The 21,164-nt window shown below is 37.2% G+C and overlaps 1 protein-coding gene across 4 annotated transcripts in view; it reads right to left on the bottom strand.

The window, feature by feature from the left end:
- Positions 1–21,164, bottom strand: part of PLCL1 (phospholipase C like 1 (inactive)) — a 367,636-nt gene that overhangs the window by 56,951 nt on the left and 289,521 nt on the right. For all 4 annotated transcript variants that reach the window (XM_006078169.4, XM_025277943.3, XM_006078170.4 and 1 more), the window contains 2 exons: positions 14,976–17,450; positions 12,132–12,335 (listed from right to left, as the gene is read on the bottom strand). In XM_006078169.4, coding sequence (XP_006078231.1) covers positions 12,132–12,335; positions 14,976–17,450 — 2,679 coding nt within the window. The remainder of the gene's footprint in view (positions 1–12,131; positions 12,336–14,975; positions 17,451–21,164) is intronic.

Here is a 21,164-nt window from a genome sequence, read left to right as displayed (position 1 = left end):
AGAAGTAACCTTAATGACCATCTATCACAGACAACCCCATTTTACAGATAAAAAAATTCAGTCCCAAACTAACTTGCCTTAAGCCATACTGCTAGCTGGTAAAAAACTTTACACTAGAACTCAAGCATTCCTGAGGTGCAGACCTTATAAACTGTTCTGCAATGCTAATATTATATTAAGAGTGTAGAATTTCTACTGCAAGTGCAAGTTGGTGATTAGCATTTTATAAATTAGAATTCACCAAGCAAAGGAACATGAAAATACCTTTTTTCCATGACTGCTTCCCCCTTCAAGTCAAGCAGCACACATGAACCGATATAGATATTCTTCCTATGAAATCTAGGAAGAAATATACTTACTTGTGTCCATTGTTTTTTCAGGAAGGAGTTATCAAATTTGAAAAGGCAATCACTTAAGAATATGTGAATCTATAAAAAGCCAATCTGTTCTCTAGACCTTCTAAGAAGACCAAAATAATCTATCTCTTATCCTCTTTCTAATCAAAACACTGGGCTTTAGTTTTTAGTTCAATAGTGGCTCATCTATTCAGATTGTTTAAAATAAGACTTGAATTTTATTAAACTTGGTACACTTTAATATCTGATTGTTGTTACAAATACATTTGCTAACTAGAATGAATATAATTTTCTTTAATTTTTAATTTACTTAAACATTTTAAATCAGAGGGATAAAAAGCACTCTTGATAGATGGGCATCTTTTGGTTTTAAGCAAATTCAATATTATAAGACTGCTAATTTTCAGTGATACAGGAACACATCTAACATTTACCAGCTTACTGGAAGTCTACTGCCTTTGGTGTATGTGATGAAGTTAGTATTCTCTGTCCTGGAGCCAGCTCTGAATGATGTTTCCTAGTCTGAATTACAATGGAGCAGGAAAGGGGAACTCACACAGAGCAGGTCAAAGGACCTCTGTCTTCACATTCATGGTAGCAACAGAATCTATCAATACCACATGAGCAGCTTCCTGCATAAATGGATAATTTTACCTTTTCTTTTCTCCAGTTGTTCTGATTCTAAGATATAATTGTCAGCTATACCTTGAGTAATCATTAGAAATGTTTGTTTTTATCTCACTATGATTAAAATTTAGTTCATTCATACTATTTCCTAGTGACTAAACCATTCTAAAGGAGATCAGTCCTGGGTGCTCATTGGAAGGTCTGATGCTAAAGGTGAAACTCCAATTCTTTGGCCACCTCATGCGAAAAGTTGACTCATTGGAAAAGACTCTGATGCTGGGAGGGATTGGGGGCAGGAGGAGAAGGGGACGACAGAGGATGAGATGGCTGGAAGGCATCACCGACTCAATGGACATGAGTTTGCGTGAACTCCGGGAGTTGGTGATGGACAGGGAGGCCTGGCATGCTGCGATTCATGGGGTCGAAAAGAGTTGGACCCAATTGAGAGACTGAACTGAACTGAACTGAAACTTCATGAACCTTCTCCAGAATTTTTCAGACCAATGTGACAATCTTACACTCTCTTAAATTACAACTGTTGCAAGAACTTGAGTATTCAGGAATGCAAAGCAAATCCTGAGCATTCATGCACAATATTTCACAAAGAAGCTCCCCAAAATACTTGCTTATTGATACATCTCTGATACCCTGTGTTCTTGGGACCTTTGTACCAAGTGAAAATGCTGCTAACCCTCATATGCTGACAATTCCCGCAATATATATAGAAAATGTATAGAAAACATTGCCACACCCAAGAGTAAGCAGTTTCAATGCACTGACTACACATTTTGTTTTTAAATAACCAGCTCTGGTTAAATACATGCCAATGGGTTTTTTTTTTCCTGGGTTTCATCACTACACAACCCAACATGCTTTTTAAAATGCAAACTAATATAAAGTTCTATACAAACTTCACAACAAGAGAGAGCAATGAATGGAGAATACTTTTGACTTAATTTCAATTTAAATTGATTTCAATAACTAAAACTAAAGCTGCATTGGAGGGCTGTTGACATACTTACAACTTTTTCCCATTCTTCAGCTCAACGTATACTGATAATACTAAGAGTAGAAAATGTATTCAATTGAATCCATTGTTTGGCTTCAGCGTGATACCAGCCCGTACATTGATTCTACCCCAAGAGTGATAAAAGATAGTGATTGGCTCTCTTTGCTAGATTCCTAGCTATGTTAACACAATCAACTGCTCTCCAAATCACACGACTATGAAAAAGATTAAATAATTCTTGACTTTTGTTCTCTAGATTGATTTGATTTTATGTTCAGAAAATCTGTTGCTGTATTCATAGCAAAGTTTCAACTTTTATGTTAATGTTATTGAGCACAGAAGTCACCTTTGGAGAATGCTTTGGTTGCATTTTTTACACTTGTAATTCCCTGCAACTCTTCCACCTCTGATTTCTATATTTAAAACACTACTCAGAAGTGTTCAGATTAATTTAAAACATTTAAAAAAAAACAAAATATGTTAGGCAATACTTCTTGACTATGCATGGAAAATTAGACAGGTAAGAACAATAGAAAAGTAAAAATTCAGGTATCTAAAGAAAACAATTTACAAAGGTTAGATAGTATTTTTCTATCAAAACCATTTGCAAATTATTTTCTGCTGAGCACGGGGGTGAGACAGGGTAAAAGTCATAGAGGGGGTATATTACAAGTCACTGTGAAAAATCCACCATAAGCACTCAAGATCCTTAGACTCCATCCATCTCGGGACATAAAATATCATCTGTTTCACTGCCGGGACACTATGTGTTTCTGCTCCTTCCCCTTTTCAGGTGTAAATCTTGCCTTCATATCAGTATTTCCCATTCCTCAAGGACAGAAATTTTGCTTCATACCATTTCTTTCCCCCAGCAACTTGCATAGTAACATGTGTGCACAGTTTTTTTGTTAAATTAACAAATCAAAAGACTAAAGACATAGACAAAATGATACATCGAAAGAAGTGTTGTTACAACTGGCAAATATACACACTTATCTCATTTTACTTATATTTCTCTTGACTCAAAGAGCTGTCATGCTTCATACTATGGCTACTTGTTCTGAAAACCATGTCTCTATTTATTCACCTCTATTTTGCACATAATCTACTAAAGTTCTTTAAAGTTTACATGTGTTGAATTCATGAATAAAATCAATAAATGAAGTTTTTCTTAAAGTCAGTTTTGCAAGAGATTAGGACAAAGGGCTGGCCTTAGATTGATGCAGAAGGAATTAAGGCTAGGAAGTCATTTGAGGTAGAGTACAACAGAAAAACAAAGGATGGAAAATGAAAAATACCTGGCAAACCAAATAGCTTGACTGAAGGAGAGGGTTCAAACAGAAGGAAATGGGGGATTAGGGTGGCAAAACAGGCAGCACAGGTGGATGAAAGCTTCTCAAGCCTATCAGAAATAGAATTTGAGGATGATTATTCCCACTGCTCTTCCAACAACACAAGAGAAAACTCTACACATGGATCTCACCAGATGGCCAACACTGAAATCAGATTGATTATATTTTTGCAGGCAAAGATGGAGAAGCTCTAGACAGTCAGCAAAAACAAGACCAGGAGCTGACTGTGGCTCAGATCATGAGCTCCTTATTGCCAAATTCAGACTTAAATTGAAGAAAGTGGGAAAACCACGAGACCATTCAGGTATGATCTATATCATATCCTTTATGACTATACAGTGGAAGTGAGAAATAGATTTAAGGAACTAGATCTGATAGACAGAGTACCTGATGAACTATGGACAGAGGTTTGTGACATTGTACAGGAGACAGAGATCAAGACCATCCCCAAGAAAAAGTTATATAAAAAAGCAAAAAAAGGCTGCCTGAGGAGGCCTTACAAATAGCTGTGAAAAGAAAAGAAGCGAAAAGCAAAGGAGAAAAGGAAAGACATACCCATTTGAATGCAGAGTTCCAAAGAATAACAAGAAGCAATAAGAAAGTCTTCCTCAGCGATCAATGCAAAGAAATAGAGGAGAACAATAGAATGGGAAAGCCTAGGGATCTCTTCAAGAAAATTAGAGATACCAAGGGAACATTTCATACACAGATCGGCTCAATAAAGGTCAGAAATGGTATGGACCTAACAGAAGCAGAAGATATTAAGAAAAGGTGGCAAGAATACATAGAAGAACTGTATAAAAAAGATCTTCATGATGCAGATAATCACAATGATGTGATCACTCACACTCACCTAGAGTCAGACATCCTGGAATGTGAAGTCAAGTGGGCCTTAGGAAGCATCACTATGAACAAAGGTAGTGGAGGTGATGAAATTCCAGAAGAGCTATTACAAATCCTAAAAGATGATGCTGTTAAAGTGCTGCACTCAATATGCCAGCAAATTGGGAAAACTCAGCAGTGGCCACAGGACTGGGAAAGGTCAGTTTTCATTCCAATTCCAAAGAAAGGCAACGCCAAAGAATGTTCAAACTACCGCACAATTGCACTCATCTCACACACTAGTAAAGCAATGCTCAAAATTCTCCAAGCCAGGCTTCAGCAATACGTGAACCGTGAACTTCCAGATGTTCAAGCTGGTTTTAGAAAAGGTAGAGGAACCAGAGACCAAATTGCCAACCTCCGCTGGATCATTGAAAAAGCAAGAGAGTTCCAGAAAAACATCTATTTCTGCTTTATTGACTATGCCAAAGCCTTTGACTGTGTGGATCCAATCTCCCATAGATCAGTACAATAAAGGGACAAGTCGGTTAGAAATGACATTCTGATTTTAAATTAAGGCTCTGGGAGTTTCTGAAAACTTGTCATGATGATAGAGAGCCACCAAAATGGCAGTGCAGCAAGGAGTCTGACCCCACCAGTTGCCTCCGTGTGTCACTGGCCTGGGAAGGAGACATCAGTGCCACCTTCAGTGTTTAGGCCCTCTTCTACTTGCTTGAGTTATTGATTAATAATGTTGCCAGTTTGCTTTAGTGCTTTTCAGAGGCTGTCACTTCTCACCTCTGGCTGTGACATGTGTTTGATATCAGGAAAGTCACCTCTACTTTTGTTGCCCTAACTATCAGCCAGGAATTTAGATAGCTACATGCCTACTCACAGCACTGAGGGAGATTGTAGACAGAGCTGCTCTTAAGTAAAATTGCAATTGTTTGAGCAATCTCACCCCTACCTTACGCAGACTTGGGGAACACTCGGTCATTAGGATCTCTTCCTTTCTCCAGGTGAAAAACTGCCTGTAGGACAGGATATGTTAAATTCATCCAAAGGTACAAATTACTGATAACTCGATGTGTTACTACTTACTAAGATTTTCTTGCATTTTAAGAGATTAAAGTCTTAACCTTTAATCAAAGAATTGGTTATAATTTTGAAATTTTAAGTACCAGTGAGCAGGTAGAAAACATATGTCTTAAATAAGATATGAAATGGGGATGGGGTGTCTTCTGAAATTGTGCCATGCAAATAAACCCACTCTATTATGGATATATTTGGCTTTTGATTCCTTGATACCAATACATATGCTATAATATAATTTTAGTAGCAATATAAGATGACTTCTAAGGCTGAATTTCTAAAATCCTCAAGAGGAAATATTTCCAAATATTAAATTAATCAATGTTCAGTAAGGAATAGGACCACCTCAGGTCATTAGGGAAAAGCCAAATTTAGGGGAAAAAAAATTGTGCAGATGAGCTCAAGGTCAATGTTTTTGAGAGTATTTGACTTTACTTCCTGATGATAAGTAGTAAAGTTTGATGCATTTGGGTTGACTTTCAATAAATGTAGGGTACCCGGCTGCCTGATTTGTTTCTTTTGATACTGAAATAAGCCAAACATTTATATCTGTTCAGAAATGATTTCAGGTTGTTTTTCTATTCTAAACATAATCTGTATTTTTTTAGTGGTTACAACATTTCTTCTTAGATGGCATCTATACAGCTGGGCTTCCCAGGTAGCACTAGTGGTAAAGAATCCACCTGCCAATACAGGAGACTCAGGTTCAATCCCTGGGTCAGGAAGATCCCCTGGAGGAGGAAATGGCAACCTACTCCAGTATTCTTGCTTGGAGAATCCCACAGACAGAAGAGCCTGGTGGGCTACAGTCCATGAGGTTGCAAAGAGACAGACATGACTGACTGAGTACATACAGTTTATTACCACTTTTGAGACATTTTTAAGCAACTTAAGTCTAAGTTGAACACACAAGCTGTTCATTTTGGAATACCTGCCCCCTGAGGCTAAGGTTTTTCCTGTGGTCACGTATGGATGTGAGAGTTGGACTGTGAAGAAGGCTGAGCGCCAAAGAATTGATGCTTTTGAACTGTGGTGTTGGAGAGGACTCTTGAGAGTCCCTTGGACTGCAAGGAGATCCAACCAGTCCATTCTGAAGGAGATCAGCCCTGGGATTTCTTTGGAAGGAATGATGCTAAAGCTGAAACTCCAGTACTTTGGCCACCTCATGCAAAGAGTTGACTCATTGGAAAAGACTCTGATGCTGGGAGGGATTGGGGGCAGGAGGAGAAGGGGACGACAGAGGATGAGATGGCTGGATGGCATCATTGACTTGATGGATGTGAGTCTGAGTGAACTCCGGGAGTTGGTGATGGACAGGGAGGCCTGGCGTGCTGCAATTCATGGGGTCACAAAGAGTCGGACATGACTGAGCGACTGAGCTGAACTGAACTGAACCACCACCACCACTAGGCAATAAACTCTAGATTTGTCTTTTGCGTTAGTCATCCAAATAAGTTTTTATTAATAGTCTGTATGGGGCTTTTTAGGCTTTATTTTTAGAAGTTTTAGGCTTGCATCAAAGTTGAGCAAAAAGTACAGAGAGTTCCCATGAACTCTCTCACTCCACCTCACCCCCAGTTTTCCCCACTGTTAACATCTTGCATTAGTGTGGTACATTTACTACAATTGATGTGCCAATATTGATACTTTATTATCAACTAAAGTTCATAGTTCACATTAGGGTTAACTCTTTGTGTTTTACATTCTATGGGTTTTGACTAACGTATAATGGTGCAATCCACTATTATATTATTATGCAGAATAATTAAACTGCCCTAAAAAAGCCCTGTGATCCACCTGTTCATCCCTCACTCACCCTATCCTGCCCCCAGCCCTTGAAGCTACTGATCTTTTTCCTGTCTCCATAGTTTTGCCTTAGAATGTGTGTGTGTGTGTATCTGTGTGTGTGTGTGTGTGTGTGTGTGTGTGTGTGCTCAGAGTGTCTGTTTTCAATCCCATGGACTGTAGCCTACCAGGATACTATGGAATTTTCCAGGCAAGCATATTGGAGTGGGTTGCCATGTCCTTCTCCAGGGGATTTTCCTGACCCAGGAATCGAACCTGTATCTCCTACATTGCAAGTGGATTCTTTACCACTGGGCCATCTGCAAAGCCCTTTGCCTTAGTCTATAGGTTTCCAACTATATGTGTAAGGCAGGGAACAATTTGGCTAGGATAGTATCATAGAGATAAAACACAGGGCATTTAAAGGTTTTCCATAAAACACATTCAGAGATAGTATGGGAACTACATTATTTCACCAACTATATAGATGAATTCATTTACATTTTATCCAATTGACATTAATTGATAACATACTATGTGTCAGCAGTGTTTTAGATGCTAGGGTTACCAACAATAAGCAAGGCAGACAGTCTCTGGCCTCTTGGAATATATAATCAAATCGAGAGTAAAAGGAAAAGGACAAAAGTCAGGCATTTTTCAACACTGCTGAATAAGATCATGGAAATCAAATAGGGTTATGTAATAGAGTGACAGCTGGAGATAGCGGTTAGGGAAGCGCGAGACCTGGGTTTGTTCCCTGGGTTAGGATGATCCCCTGGAGAAGGCAAAGGCTACCCACTCCAGTGTTCCCATCTGGAGAATTCCAAGGACTGTATAGTCCATGGGGTAGCAAAGAGTTGGACATGACTGAACAACTTTCACTTTCGCTTTTCTCTGAGGATATGACACTTGAGCTAAGAATTAAGAGATAAGAAGCAACCGAAGAGAAGAACATTCCAGGCAGAGAGAACTGCAAGTAAAATGGCCTGGATATAGGAGCAAGCTGAGTCTGACTGAAGAAAGCAAGCCCACAGGGCTGAGTGAAGTGAACAGAAGAGAGTGTACAAAGGTGAGGCTGGGAGCAGCAAGTGAGATGGGAAGGCAAGGCCAGGTCATAAATAGCCCTGTAAGCCACAGAGAGGAGTTTTAGTTCTGTTTTCATAGGAAGCCCCTGGAAGCAAGAAAGTGATATGATCTGATTTATGTTTTTAAATGATCACTGGATCTGCAGAGTATCTTAAAAGACATTTATCTTAAAATAAATACTAACATGAATACATAAGAGCACTAAAGATGTCAACCTATACAATGCAAATCCTAAAGTAAAAATGGTTTTTGAGATCATCATGGCATGTGTCTGGCCCATATCTACAGCACCTCCTTAAAGAAATAACCAACTGAGACATCAACAGTATTTTTGGTCATGTCCACAACTGGCCAAGTTTAACACTTGGTAAGGCCAGATGGTAAAGAATCTGCCTTCAATGGAGAAGACCCAGGTTCAATCCCTGAGTTAGAAAGATCCTCTGAAGAAGGGAATGGTTATCCACTTCTTGCCTGGAGAGTTCCATGGACAGAGGAACCTGGCAGGCTACAATCCATGGGGTCACAAAGAGTCGGATACGACTGAGCGACTAACACTTACATGTTATGGACAGCCTATGCTAGCTATAGGGATAGTTACTCTCAACTCCCTACCAAAACGAAAAATCTTTTCCAAAGGGAACTATAAACGAACACATCATTAGAAGTAGTTCTGCTTTCCATGGGAATTCTCTGGTGGTTCCAGTGATTAGGACATGACACTTTCACTGCCCGGGGCCGGGGTTCAATCTTCAGTCAGGGAACTAAGATCCCACAAGCTGCATAGCACAGCCAAAAAATAAAATTAAGTTAAAAAGAAGTATTTCTGCTTTCCACTAAAGTCTTTTGTTTTAAACTTTGGAAAACCATGGTGTACCTGCAATTAGAAATTACATTTTAAAAATATGAATGAGATTTGGCCAGCAGGTGTGGTTCCAATACCATGGGACACTTGGGGATATGAAATGAAAACTGGCTAACCACAGTCCAGGTGCTTTACTGCTTATTGCAGGCCCAGCTCCAGGGAACCAGGCTCCCCTCTCAGTGAGTGATTTTTCTTTCTTAGCTTACAAAGGGGATTGGAGCAGTAAGTGCTTCCACTGTCTGTCTCTATGGCAATAGGTACCCTAATGTCACCTCTTAGATGGCAACTATACCTATTCACTGAATAGCTTTCAGTCCCTACTATTATGATAAAAAAAAATTATTTCATGAAAAACAAGATTTAGGTAACAAGCAAACTTCTTCCCCAGCAACCATGAAGTACAGTTTGTAAGAGGTATGATCATTCATAAGCAGAATATACTCTGTGGGCTTTTCTTTTTCAAGTGTAGGGTATTTATTCCCAATATCTCTCTTCTAGTTGTTTTTGAATGATAAAATAGTATCATTTTCTTCCTTAACACCTATTTTTATTCAATTATGAAAATTAGTCAGGTTCATTGTTAAGAGTTTGGTAAATACAGAAAAAACACAGAAAAGCATGTGCAAGAAAATAAAACTCCCTCTCCTTATTTAAAAATAATCACTATTAATACCCTGCTAACATTTTAGACGCATATACATACAAATACAATTTAAATGCTATAGTGTATATTTTTTTTGCAACCAGACTCTCTCACAAAACATACTATGAGGAGTTCTTCACATCATCAAATATTCTTCTAACACAATTTTAATGGTTTTAAGGAAGTCCATAATATGGCTTACTATATTTTATTTAACTTATCCCTCTGAAGTGAAGTGAAAGTCATTCAATCACGTCCGACTCTTTGCGACCCCATGGACTATATGGTCCATGGAATTCTCCAGGCCAGAATACTGGAGTGGGTAGCCTTTTCCTTCTCCAGGGGATCTTCCCAACCCAGGGATTGAAGCCAGGTCTCCCTCATTGCAGGCAGATTCTTTATCAGCTGAGCCACAAGGGAAGCCCCACTTATCCCTCTATGTTGACATTATTAACCACAGATGTTTATGTACACATCTCTTGGCTTAGAGTAAATCCCTGGATATGAAATATATGGATCAAATAGGATAATCATTTTAAATTATATTGCCAAATCCCCTCCAAATTTACCAATTTATTTTCCCACTAGAGGTAGATGGATGACAGTATTCATGTACTTAAGAGGTACTATTTTAAAAAGAAAAAAAGGTGCCAATTTGATGGAGAGGGGAAGTATCTCATTACATTTCTTTAATATCTTAAATTTAAAACTTATTTTAAGGTTAAACATGTTTTGGGGGCTTCCCAGGTGGCACCAGTGGTAATGAATCTGCCTGCCAATGCAGGAGACATAAGAGCTTCAGTTCGATCCCTGGTAGGGGAGATCCCCTGGAGGAGGGCATGGCAACTCACTCCAATATTCTTGCCTGGAATATTCTTGCCTATTCTCCCCATAGACAGAGGAGCGTGGTGGGCTACAGTCCATAAGGTCGCAGAGTCGGACACAACTTAGCACACAGCACAGCATGTTTTTAAATTTTCATTATTTTTGAGGGAGGGGAGATACATAAATTGCCTGTTCACCTCTGAAGCAAAGACTACTTGTTGTCCCCTAACATCCATTCTCTATTTTTTAGTAACAGAAGAAATGATTTTTAGTTGAGCACATAGCCCTTTAAAATAGAGATATTTCTGGGCTTCCCTGGTGGCTCACTGGTAAAAAAAAAAAATCCCCTGCCAATTCAGGAGACATCAGGTTCAATCCCTGATTCAAGAAGATCCCACATGCTGCAGAGCAATTGAGCCCAGGCACCACACCTATTGAACCTATGCTCTAGAGCCGAGGAGCCACAACTACTGAGCCCAAGGGCCGCAACTACTGAAGCCCGTGCACTCTTGTTGCTGTGCAACAAGAAAAGCCATCACAATGAGTAGCCTACACAGTGCAAGTAGAGAGTAGCCCCCTGCACGCTGCAACTAGAGAAAAGCACACCCAGCAATGAAGACGCGGTCTAGTCATAAATAAAGTAATTAAATAATTTTTTTAAAAATTAAAAAATACACAAAATAAAGATATTTCCCATTCGTATTTGCAGGTATATGTGTCTATGTGTCAACTCCAGGTTGATAAAATAAAATGTGATGTACATTTTTTCATGTCCTTAAAGGGAAAGAATAGTGCCCTCTTTTTCCTCTTCATCATTCCTGATGGTTGGAATGCAGGTATTATGGCTGGAGCTTCAACAGCCATTTGGACCCTGAGGATGGTCTAGAGATGGTGGAACAGAAAACTAGAGGGAGACTAGATTCCTAAGAATTTTCTAGAAGTGTCACCATGAATGGCTGTGAGATTTTGATGTGAGAGACTGTACTGTTAAAGCATGATTGGTTTGCATTTTTAGTTTCGAGAAGCTGAACTTAACCCGGGCTGATACAAGATTTTTTTTCTCATTTTTTTCTTATTGATTTTTAAATGCTCTTTCTATTTTAAGATTATTTACACTTCATCTGGTGCACATGTGACAAATTTTCCCAATTCTTCATTTGGTCTTAATTTTATTATGGAGTTAGGATTTGCAAAACTATCATTATTCTTAAATTTACTTGATATTTAAATTCCATTATATATTCAGAAAAAGCAGATAATAGTATTAGCCTAGAAATATAAATTCCAGAGAATTATTTTGTCTCAACCATCATAAGGCAGTACTGAGGCATAATTTTACTTCCTCTAGGCATGTGATTAAATGGTCATATTGCAGGCTAAAGTTATTTAGATAATGAGAAATTGTGTATACTTTTGAGGTCTTAGTCAAAATTTATTCTTTGCTAAAGCAGAGATTTTCCAGTTTTAATCCGTGGAGCTCTGGGTTCAAAACTTTGTCTCAGAGGTCTCCACTAGGGCTTAGGTGGAGCTGAGTGGGCCACTTCTGCCTGGCACCCCCAGTCAAGGTTTTAAAGGCAGTCACTCTGTGTTACTTACTGAAGTTTCATAAAAGAGGTCCTGCAATATGATTTCCTCCCACACAGACAAGAAACAGAGAGTAACAGTTTCCTACCAGATCATAAGCAGCTAGCATCTTTTTCTGCATATCTGGAATTGCCCCCAGAGGCTCTAGATAAGGAAAGTTGTCTTTCATCACAAGAGAGACGGAGGGAGTATTGTCACTGGTGATGAGCCGAGAAGACAGGGTCAACAGGCACTGCTTCAGACTGGCAATTGGAGGAAGTCCACACAATTCCTTAACAGACACTATGGCATTCTGTGTGGGAGAAAACATAGAATTACACTTCTGGCCATAGGACACCACCCTGAGCACTTCCAGTGCACAAAAGTACATTCATTACAAGTATACCCTTAAATACATATGTTATTTGAAGCAAACTGGATATAACCAACCCAAAATACTATAATATACATGGAGATAACACGCAGAGCTAATTCACAATTACATTTCATCTTTCCCAACTTTTAACAACTGCTACAAATATGCCACAAAGCAAAGGAGATTATGACCTAAAGTTACACAGTACTTTTCAAAGCAGGGCTTTGGAATATTCTGGAATATCTGAAATATTCTGGACAATGCATACAAGTTAACATTGATCATGAATATATTATTAAATCCATATCATGATGATCACAAAAGCATGTCACTGATTGTACACTGGAGTGCATCTCCTTTGAGATTTTTCCCACAAGGTAGCAGGCTGCTACTGCTCATCACCCTCTTTTCACATAACCATCAATGGTATCCCTTTGTCACTCCATCAGAAACGCACCTGACAGACGTGCATAAAACACACTTTATGTAAAGCTACATTTGTCCATGTGACAGGCTTTTACAAGAAGATTGAAATAGCAACTATGCCTATTAACAATGAACAATACCTAACCTAGCATGCCTCATGAATTTAGTGACAATGAAGGCATTCATTTTTATACTAATTAGGCTCTAAATAATCCTTTATGTTGAAATGAGATAAGTTATGCTAACAGAAAAAACTTTATCCATAGCCAAATCTCCTTAATATGTATTTTAAACATATAATACATGCAAAGGAGATATTTCAAGAATTATATGGAACTGTATAAAATCTACTTCAAATATATAAAGTTAAAGAAATGACTTACAACTAATCTAACACAGGGGGTTATAATGGTTGCAGAATTATGTCAGAAAAAGCCAGATAGATAACACTAATATTTGGAACCTATTTTTATAATAGTGGTTAAGGCAACCCACTGCCAATCATACGTTTACAATCTAAGTATTTGTATGTAACATAGTATTTTCCATTATAGCAATTTAAAATTGATTTTAAGCCCATTCCAGAATTTCTCTGTGAAATAATGTAAAAATAAAGTTTTCACCAAGTCATGGTGTGCTGTTCCACATTAGGTGACTGAGAATCATGAATGAGTATTGGGTTTTGGGGGTGGCTAATTCTGTATTTAAAGCTCAACATTCCCATTTATTAAATGCAATATTGGGAAAATTACTTAACCTCTTCAAGCTTGTTTTCTATTTTGAATGTAGGGATTTTTGGCAGTTACTATAAAAATGTTAACTAAAGGATCAAATAAAGTGCATTGAAAAATATTCCTCTCCTTTTTTGTTCTCATACACAGACTGCTGCTGCTTCTGCTAAACAAGACCTCCTTGTACCTTGTAGGAACTTATTAAGCATTTGTTGTTTCTCAGTAACATGAGCCTAGAATAAGTATACTAACTAGTATTAAAGAAAAAGTTTTCAGCCATCTCTAAGTATTAATGAAGGCAAGAAAACTGAATTGAATTCCTATATGCTAAAACTGGGTAATTTACATTCTCTCTCATTTAATTCTCATAATAATCCTATGATGTAATTATTACTATTTTTCTCATTTTATGAGGAGAAAACTGATGACCATATATCCGAAATAATTTGCTCAAAAATTACACAGTAATAGAATTTAATCCAGAATCCATGTCCTTTCAATTAAAGCACAACACTGAGAGACGACTAAATAGTTTTCAACAAGTTCAAGTGCTGAATTTTGTTTATTAGTTTTTTACTTGTTTCATGGAAGATAATTTATTATTATTGTACACTTAAACAACCAAAAAATGATCTAACAGGCATTACATGTTTTATATGTCTTTAAATACCCTTCTATGTTCTTATCTGTAAATATTTTTATATATACTTATAATTAGTATGCATGTGTCTGTATATACAAAATTTTGTATATTACATGCACATATACTATTTTATATTCTTTTTTTCATTGTTTCAAATACATATTCCCATATATCAATTTACTGTGTACTAAGGACATTTAGTGGATATATAAAACATTTTGCTACATTGATTCTCTATTAGTTGATTTAGTTCAGACCAGGTTTAACAAAGCATTCACAATTAGAAACATAAAACATATCTGTTTTGCAGAGTTACAAATGTAGGGAAAAAACTTATGGTTACAGGGTGGAGTAAGAGGGGAGAGCTAAATTGGAAGATTGGAATTGACTACATACTACTATATATAAAATAGGTAACTAATAAGGACCTACTGAATAGCACAGGGAACTCTACTCAATACTGTTTGATGGCCTATATATAAAAAGGATCTAAAAAAGAATGAATATACATATATTTATAACTGATTCACTTTGCTATACATCTGAATCTAAAACAACACTGTAAATCAACTATACTCCAAGAAAAGTTTTTTTAAAATATATATTTTATCACAGGCAATACTGAACTTAATTCAGCAGTACATGGGTTTATACATCCTCTGTGATAATTTTTTGAGGAATCAGATTATTAGTAAAAACACAATGTTCAACATTCACTGGTGAGAGAAAGATCAGAAGAAGGAGGGGTAGGGAAGAACAGTATGGGACGTTTCCTACCTGCATATTTTCTCTCATATCTATGGCTTCTCGTAAGGGATGAACAGCTATCTTAAAGATGTCATCTATGTTTTTAAGACCAATATTCCTGAGCATGGTACACTCCCGAACTTTCTTCCCCATTCTCACTGAAAGGCTGCGCTTCTGTGGCTTTCCTCCTCCACTTCTATTAGTTATTGCTATGTGGACAAAAAGAGTTACATGCTCCATGATGTCACCCACAAAGGAACGGAGGGGAACATGCCGATATCCAGGCTGCAAGCATTCAAACGGTATTGTATATTGCCCTATAAACTCATCCCCAATGTAGTCATCATCAAGAACCACAAAACGGATCATGGCCAGTTCAGGCAGGTTCACTTGAAACTCAAATGTCTCATCAAAAATAGGATTATCACTGTTTTGTTGTACAGTTTTAGTTCTTTGTTCTGAACAGTCCGCTGGAATTCCATGTATCTCTATACACACATAGGGATCTATGACATCCCCTTTGGCACAAGCTCCCTTGGGCTTTGGGAAGTTCTGACCACTGATAATCTTAATATGAAGCACTAGAGGAGACACCCCAGGTACAATGCCCTTTGTGTTTGCACTGAAGTAAGAAACTTCATCTCGCATGATAGACGGCCTTAGAACATAACCACAGCCTCCATTCTGAAGAAACCAGCCTGTGTGGAGGTCCATCATTGGACCTGGAGTCTGAAAATTCATTGCCACAATCTGACAGCCACAATTCCAAAAGTCCTGTGGATTCAGGTTACTGGAATCAATTCTCATGGCGCTTGGATAGATTCGTGATAAGAACTTCTTATTATAATTTACAAAATCCTCTGGGTATTCATTTGCAATTCGGCTGGCCTCTGTTTCACTAAATGAACAAATTTCCCAATAGTTTTGGCTTTTCATAGATAATTCAAAATCCCTGTACTGAACAGATTTACAGATAGATACCAAGTCAGAGAGCTCCCTACACAGCAAGATCTGTTTCTGCTCACCATTGTAATCTACTGACATCCTTCGAGACATTTCGGCTTCTTCATCTTCATCTGTAACTTCTCCTTCTAAAATATCTGTATCAGAAGGCAATTTCTTTCCTTTCACAATGATCATTCTTTTTAATTTTTCTGGTGATGGGAGGTAGGATTCTGACAGCAAAGGTGCTTCAGTATAGAGTTTACTGCCAAAGACCTTTTTCATCTGTTGGACCATTACCTTCTGCTGTGGTAGGGAGCAGTGATTCCCCAAACAAAGAATGAGTGGGTATTCAGAAGCCACAAAGGCAAATTTATTTATCACCTCTATGACACTTCGAAAGGAAAGGTGTGTTGTCATGTTGTTTCGATTACAAAGGATCGGTTCGTTGTCTGAGCCATCATTTACATCAAGTTCAATGCTGCGACAGCCCATTTTCAAAGCTCTGACATACCCATTAATATCAGCTGGTCCTCTGAACTGGTCTTCAATGAGATAGGTGTTGTGAGAGGCATTGATGTAATAGTGAGATAAAGGCTGGGTCATGTCTTGGACAACCTTATTTTGTTCAGGATCAAAAATGTTACATTCTGGTGACAACAAATACTGGGTAAAGCCATCAATTGCAAGAAACCCTTTCTGACGTCCTTCTTCGGAAAGTTCATATCTCCGAATAATGTCTAAGCACATGTCCTCAGTGATATGGGTGACTCCTTGCTCAGCTTCCAAAAAAAGCATAAGATCATTGGCATCCAAATATTCTTTGTTTTTTGATATCTGCACAAGTAAGAAATACACTTCCGGCCTGGTGCAAAGTTCACAAAAAGCTTCGCAAAACTCCTCTTCCGTCACTCGAGTTGTCAGTTTTTCTTTGCTCTTCTGGATTTCTTTAAATTTTAGCCTAATCTTGGACTCCTTCAGGGTAGGGTTGAGTTGTTTTATTAACTCTACAGAGGTGTCTTCCAACATAATCCCATTCCCATCGATATCTGCTGCTTCAAACACTGTCTTCAACCACATGAACCTTGGTGTGTTCTGGTTGCCCTCCATAAAATCGAGGGGTTGCTTACTTCGAGAAACCAGATACCGCAATCCTGACACCCAGATGTTTGCTACGTCCGCTGAATTGGCCACTAAGTCCAGAGACTCGTAGTTTTCCCCGTGGAGTATGGAAAAGGCACAATCCTCACAAATCTGGTCAGCAAGGCCATTGTTTCTAAATGTTTCCGTGTTTTTCCCCAGTCGGATCTCTTTTATGGCAGAAATATCAAGCTTAGCTTTCTCGAGGTCTTTCTTGGAAGGTTCCCAGCGAAGAGCCTGCAGGTCTGTGTCCAGAGTGAAGAACCTGTTGTAAATGCGCGAATTCGGCCGCACTTTCTTCAGTTCACAGCCAGCCTGCATGAAAGTGATGCAGTCGCTTGCGCTGCTGATTTTCTTTTCCGACGGCATGCTGCTGAAAGACACGGTTTTCTTTCTTCCACCACATTTTTGGTTTGCAGGATCCTGTAAAACAATTTGAAAATAATGAATCAATTTACTTTACAAAATAAACAAATTCGGTAACACTCTATGAACTCCTCAGATTCCATTCAGATATTACGATTATTTGGACAAAAGCTAGCCTAAACTTTACTTCTGTATTGTTTCAGAAAGAAGAAATTTTCCCCAAAATTGTGTATATTAGGTTCAGGAAAAACCTATTTTTTCAATGTCTGTGTGTTCTTTGAAATGAAATTAACTACAAATCACTCTTATTTGTTGTTAGAGCAGATTTCCTAAGATCCTCTAACTGTTGGTACTTAAATAACCTTGCTCAGTCCCTATAGATATATGAAACAAATAAAGCTAAATTTCCTTAAAAAGTTGTCTTCGTTTACACTTTGTTACAGTTTAATTTTTATACTTAAAATTAGTTCAAATAAAAAATGTTTTACCTTACCATACATTACATCAAAAAGTCCTTACAATATAGCTTAACAACAACAAAAAAAAATCACTTTTTTTCCCTCAAACTATTTTAAAGAATAAAGGCATCTTGAAAGTCAGATTCAGAATGAACAGTAAACAATAACTCTCACTTGAGCAATCTTTCAATAACATTATAATAGAGTAAATGATTAAAATGAACTTTATGATAGAGTTTCCATATGATTTGGCAATCCCACTTCCTGGGTATATATCCAAAGAAAACTATAATTCAAAATGATACATGCACCCCAATGGTCCGAGTAGCACTATTTACAACAGCCAAGATAGAGTAGTAACCCACGTGTCCATAGACAGAGGAATGGATAAAGAAGAGTTGGTATATATAAATATATACACTGGAATACTACTCAGTATTAATAAAATAATGCCATTTGTAGCAACATGCGTAGACCTAGAGATTATCATACTGAGTGAAGTTAAGTCAGAAAGAAAAGACAAATACCATATGATATCACTTATATGTGAAATCTAAAATATGATACAAATGAAGTGTGAAGTGAAAGTGGCTCAGTCATGTCTGACTCTTTGCGACCCCATGGACTATACAGTCCATGGAATTCTCCAGACCAGAATACTGGAGTGGGTAGCCATTCCCTTCTCCAGGGGATCTTCCTAACCCAGGGATCGAACCCAGGTCTCCTGCATTGCAGGCAGATACTTCACCAGTTGAGCCACAAGGGAAGCCCGATACAAATGAACTTATTTACAAAACAGAAACAGACTCACAGACAGAAAACCAACTTACAGTTACCAAAGGATTAAGGGGATGGGGAAAGATAAATTAGAATTTGAGGATTAGAAGATACAAACTACTATATATAAAATAGATAAACAAAAAGATCCTACTGTATAGCATAGGGAACTATATTCAAACTCCTATAATAAATCGCTATGAAAAAGAATATATATTATGTGTGTATATATGTATCTGAATCATTTGCTGTACACCAGAAACTAAGACAACATTATAAATCAACTATACTTCAAAAAGAAAATAAAAATAAATGAACATTATGAGATTCAGGCCTACATTTCAGTATAAAACTGTTAACAGACACTGCTTAGAACCAAACAGAACTATGAATGACTTCACTAATTTTTGAGGTTCTTCTGTTCCAACCAAAGACTCAAATTAATAATGTTCCCAATCACATTATCAATTCAGACAATTTTCCCAGGAACAAATTTCCCAAAAGGACCTTCGTGCATGTTTATAGTGGCCAATTTTATAAAGCATATCAAAGAGGCAGTGAAGTATAGACAGCCAAAGGCACAGTCCTTACGGCAAAAATGACTAGTCTCAAGTTGGTTTTATTCCATTCACTAGTGACCTTGGGTAAGTGACTTAGGCTCTCTGAATCTTAATTTCTGCTTTTAAGTAGGAACTAATGATCATTAAGTATGATAGAGCATTATTGTAAGACTCAAAAGAGAAAATGTTCATGAATATTTTTTGTAAGGTTAACCTTTTTGAAGGGAGAGGAACATTTCCTCATATATCTGGTCTCTGTAGGACTGTCATTACACACCAACCAGAATATTGGTGGTTATCCAGAAGTTGATTCACTCCTGATCTATGAGCATTTAAAACAAATCTTCAATGATAAAATGAAAATGTTTAAAAACAGCCATATGATATTACTATTTTAAACACTGAAAAGTGTAGCCAAAGTAGTCTAGGCTGTTTCCTTCACTGGCATTCTTTTAAAACATGATAGAATCTCTCCTCTAGGATCTCTTTTAATTGCACTTTTGCCTGTAAGAGTCTCCCTATCTTGTGATTCAGAAAAAGGCAGGATGGTTTATTATTCAGTTGACTAAAACTTTGCCTGGAAAAAGGAAACAGAATTTGCTTTAGTTATGGGATGTTGGGAGGATGATTCATTAACTCAAATATATATCTGATCTTTAAGTGACAAAGATATATTAGTCAATTTAGATTAGACGATATTGTCCCTTGGTGCTCTGGCATTTAAAAACTTACTCCTATTTCTCTATAGAGTTGTTATTTTTAATTACCCAACAGCGGTCAATTTCCTCATTTTTATGTTAAAAAACAACCATAAATTTTCAGCTGCTTATACACAGATGCACTATTAAAACACATTTGAACACATTTAAATTCATCACAGCCCACACACTCAGAAAAATCAGATGTTTGTATTTTCCCTCACTTTCAAGGCAGGAACCTAATGGTACTGCTGAGATGGGATTAATCTACCAAGTAAAATACTGAGAGAAGCTGTGAATTGTGATGGTAAGTTAAACTGTGACTCAGTTTTCAAAACTACTATTTCACTAGACCTTTAAGTAATGAGAGATTTCACATTAAAAATTATTTTTATATAAGCATATCATGTTCCAAATAAGATGATTGTCAATAGAGTTATAAAACCTATAATAGTTTCTAACAAAGCCTAAATGGAAAAATCAGTGTTCCTCTGAATGTACATCTATAGCTCCTGTACCCTACACATGGTATTATACCATTCTTCCCAACTGTCTAAGCACCATTCTTGACTTCAGCCACTATTTGTTTATGAGAACAAAACTATGGCTATCAGAAAAGCTTTCTCGTATAAGCCTCTCTTCTTTATGGTGATATCTTCTTATATCAAAATTTTCTGTCCTAGGAAGGGAAGTCTTCAAGAAATAAATGTTTTATATCTACCCTACAAAAGAATCCATCTGCCTCATAATGCTTATTTCTTGCCTTGACCTGTAACTTTTACATAATTATAAAACTTAACCTAAAATGGCTTAAAACTTAGAACTAGTGGAAAAGATATGATCTTAGGTTGTCATCTCACAAAGGACAAAATGCGAAGTTATTACAAGCCTCCAAATGAGCAAATAAATACATATATATATTACAGAAAAGAATAAATTATTTATAGCTCTTTAAATGTGTTTTATTACACTGAAATGGGGGGGAAATGTTTAAATAAATCAAATTATTAAACCTGTTTCCATAAATTCCCATTGGCATTTGCTCTCTGAATCCAATAAGGCCAGATATGCTGCAAGTTCCTTAACAAAACTCAGCAAACAAAATCATTTTTCATCAGAACACATTGATAAGCCCCATAGGGAACTTTGCTTATTTAATATAAGTATAGTTTTGGGTCTCAATAATGAATTATTTCAATATAATAATTTTTAAAAAGTATACTAAAGCAGTACAAAAATGTGAATGCACACAATGCTATAGAACTGTACATTTTAAAA

This window comes from Bubalus bubalis, chromosome 2 (assembly GCF_019923935.1).
Source record: "Bubalus bubalis isolate 160015118507 breed Murrah chromosome 2, NDDB_SH_1, whole genome shotgun sequence".
Lineage (NCBI taxonomy): Eukaryota > Metazoa > Chordata > Mammalia > Artiodactyla > Bovidae > Bubalus > Bubalus bubalis.
Note: the sequence above shows the minus strand (reverse complement) of the source record. Positions and strands in the feature narration are given on the sequence as shown.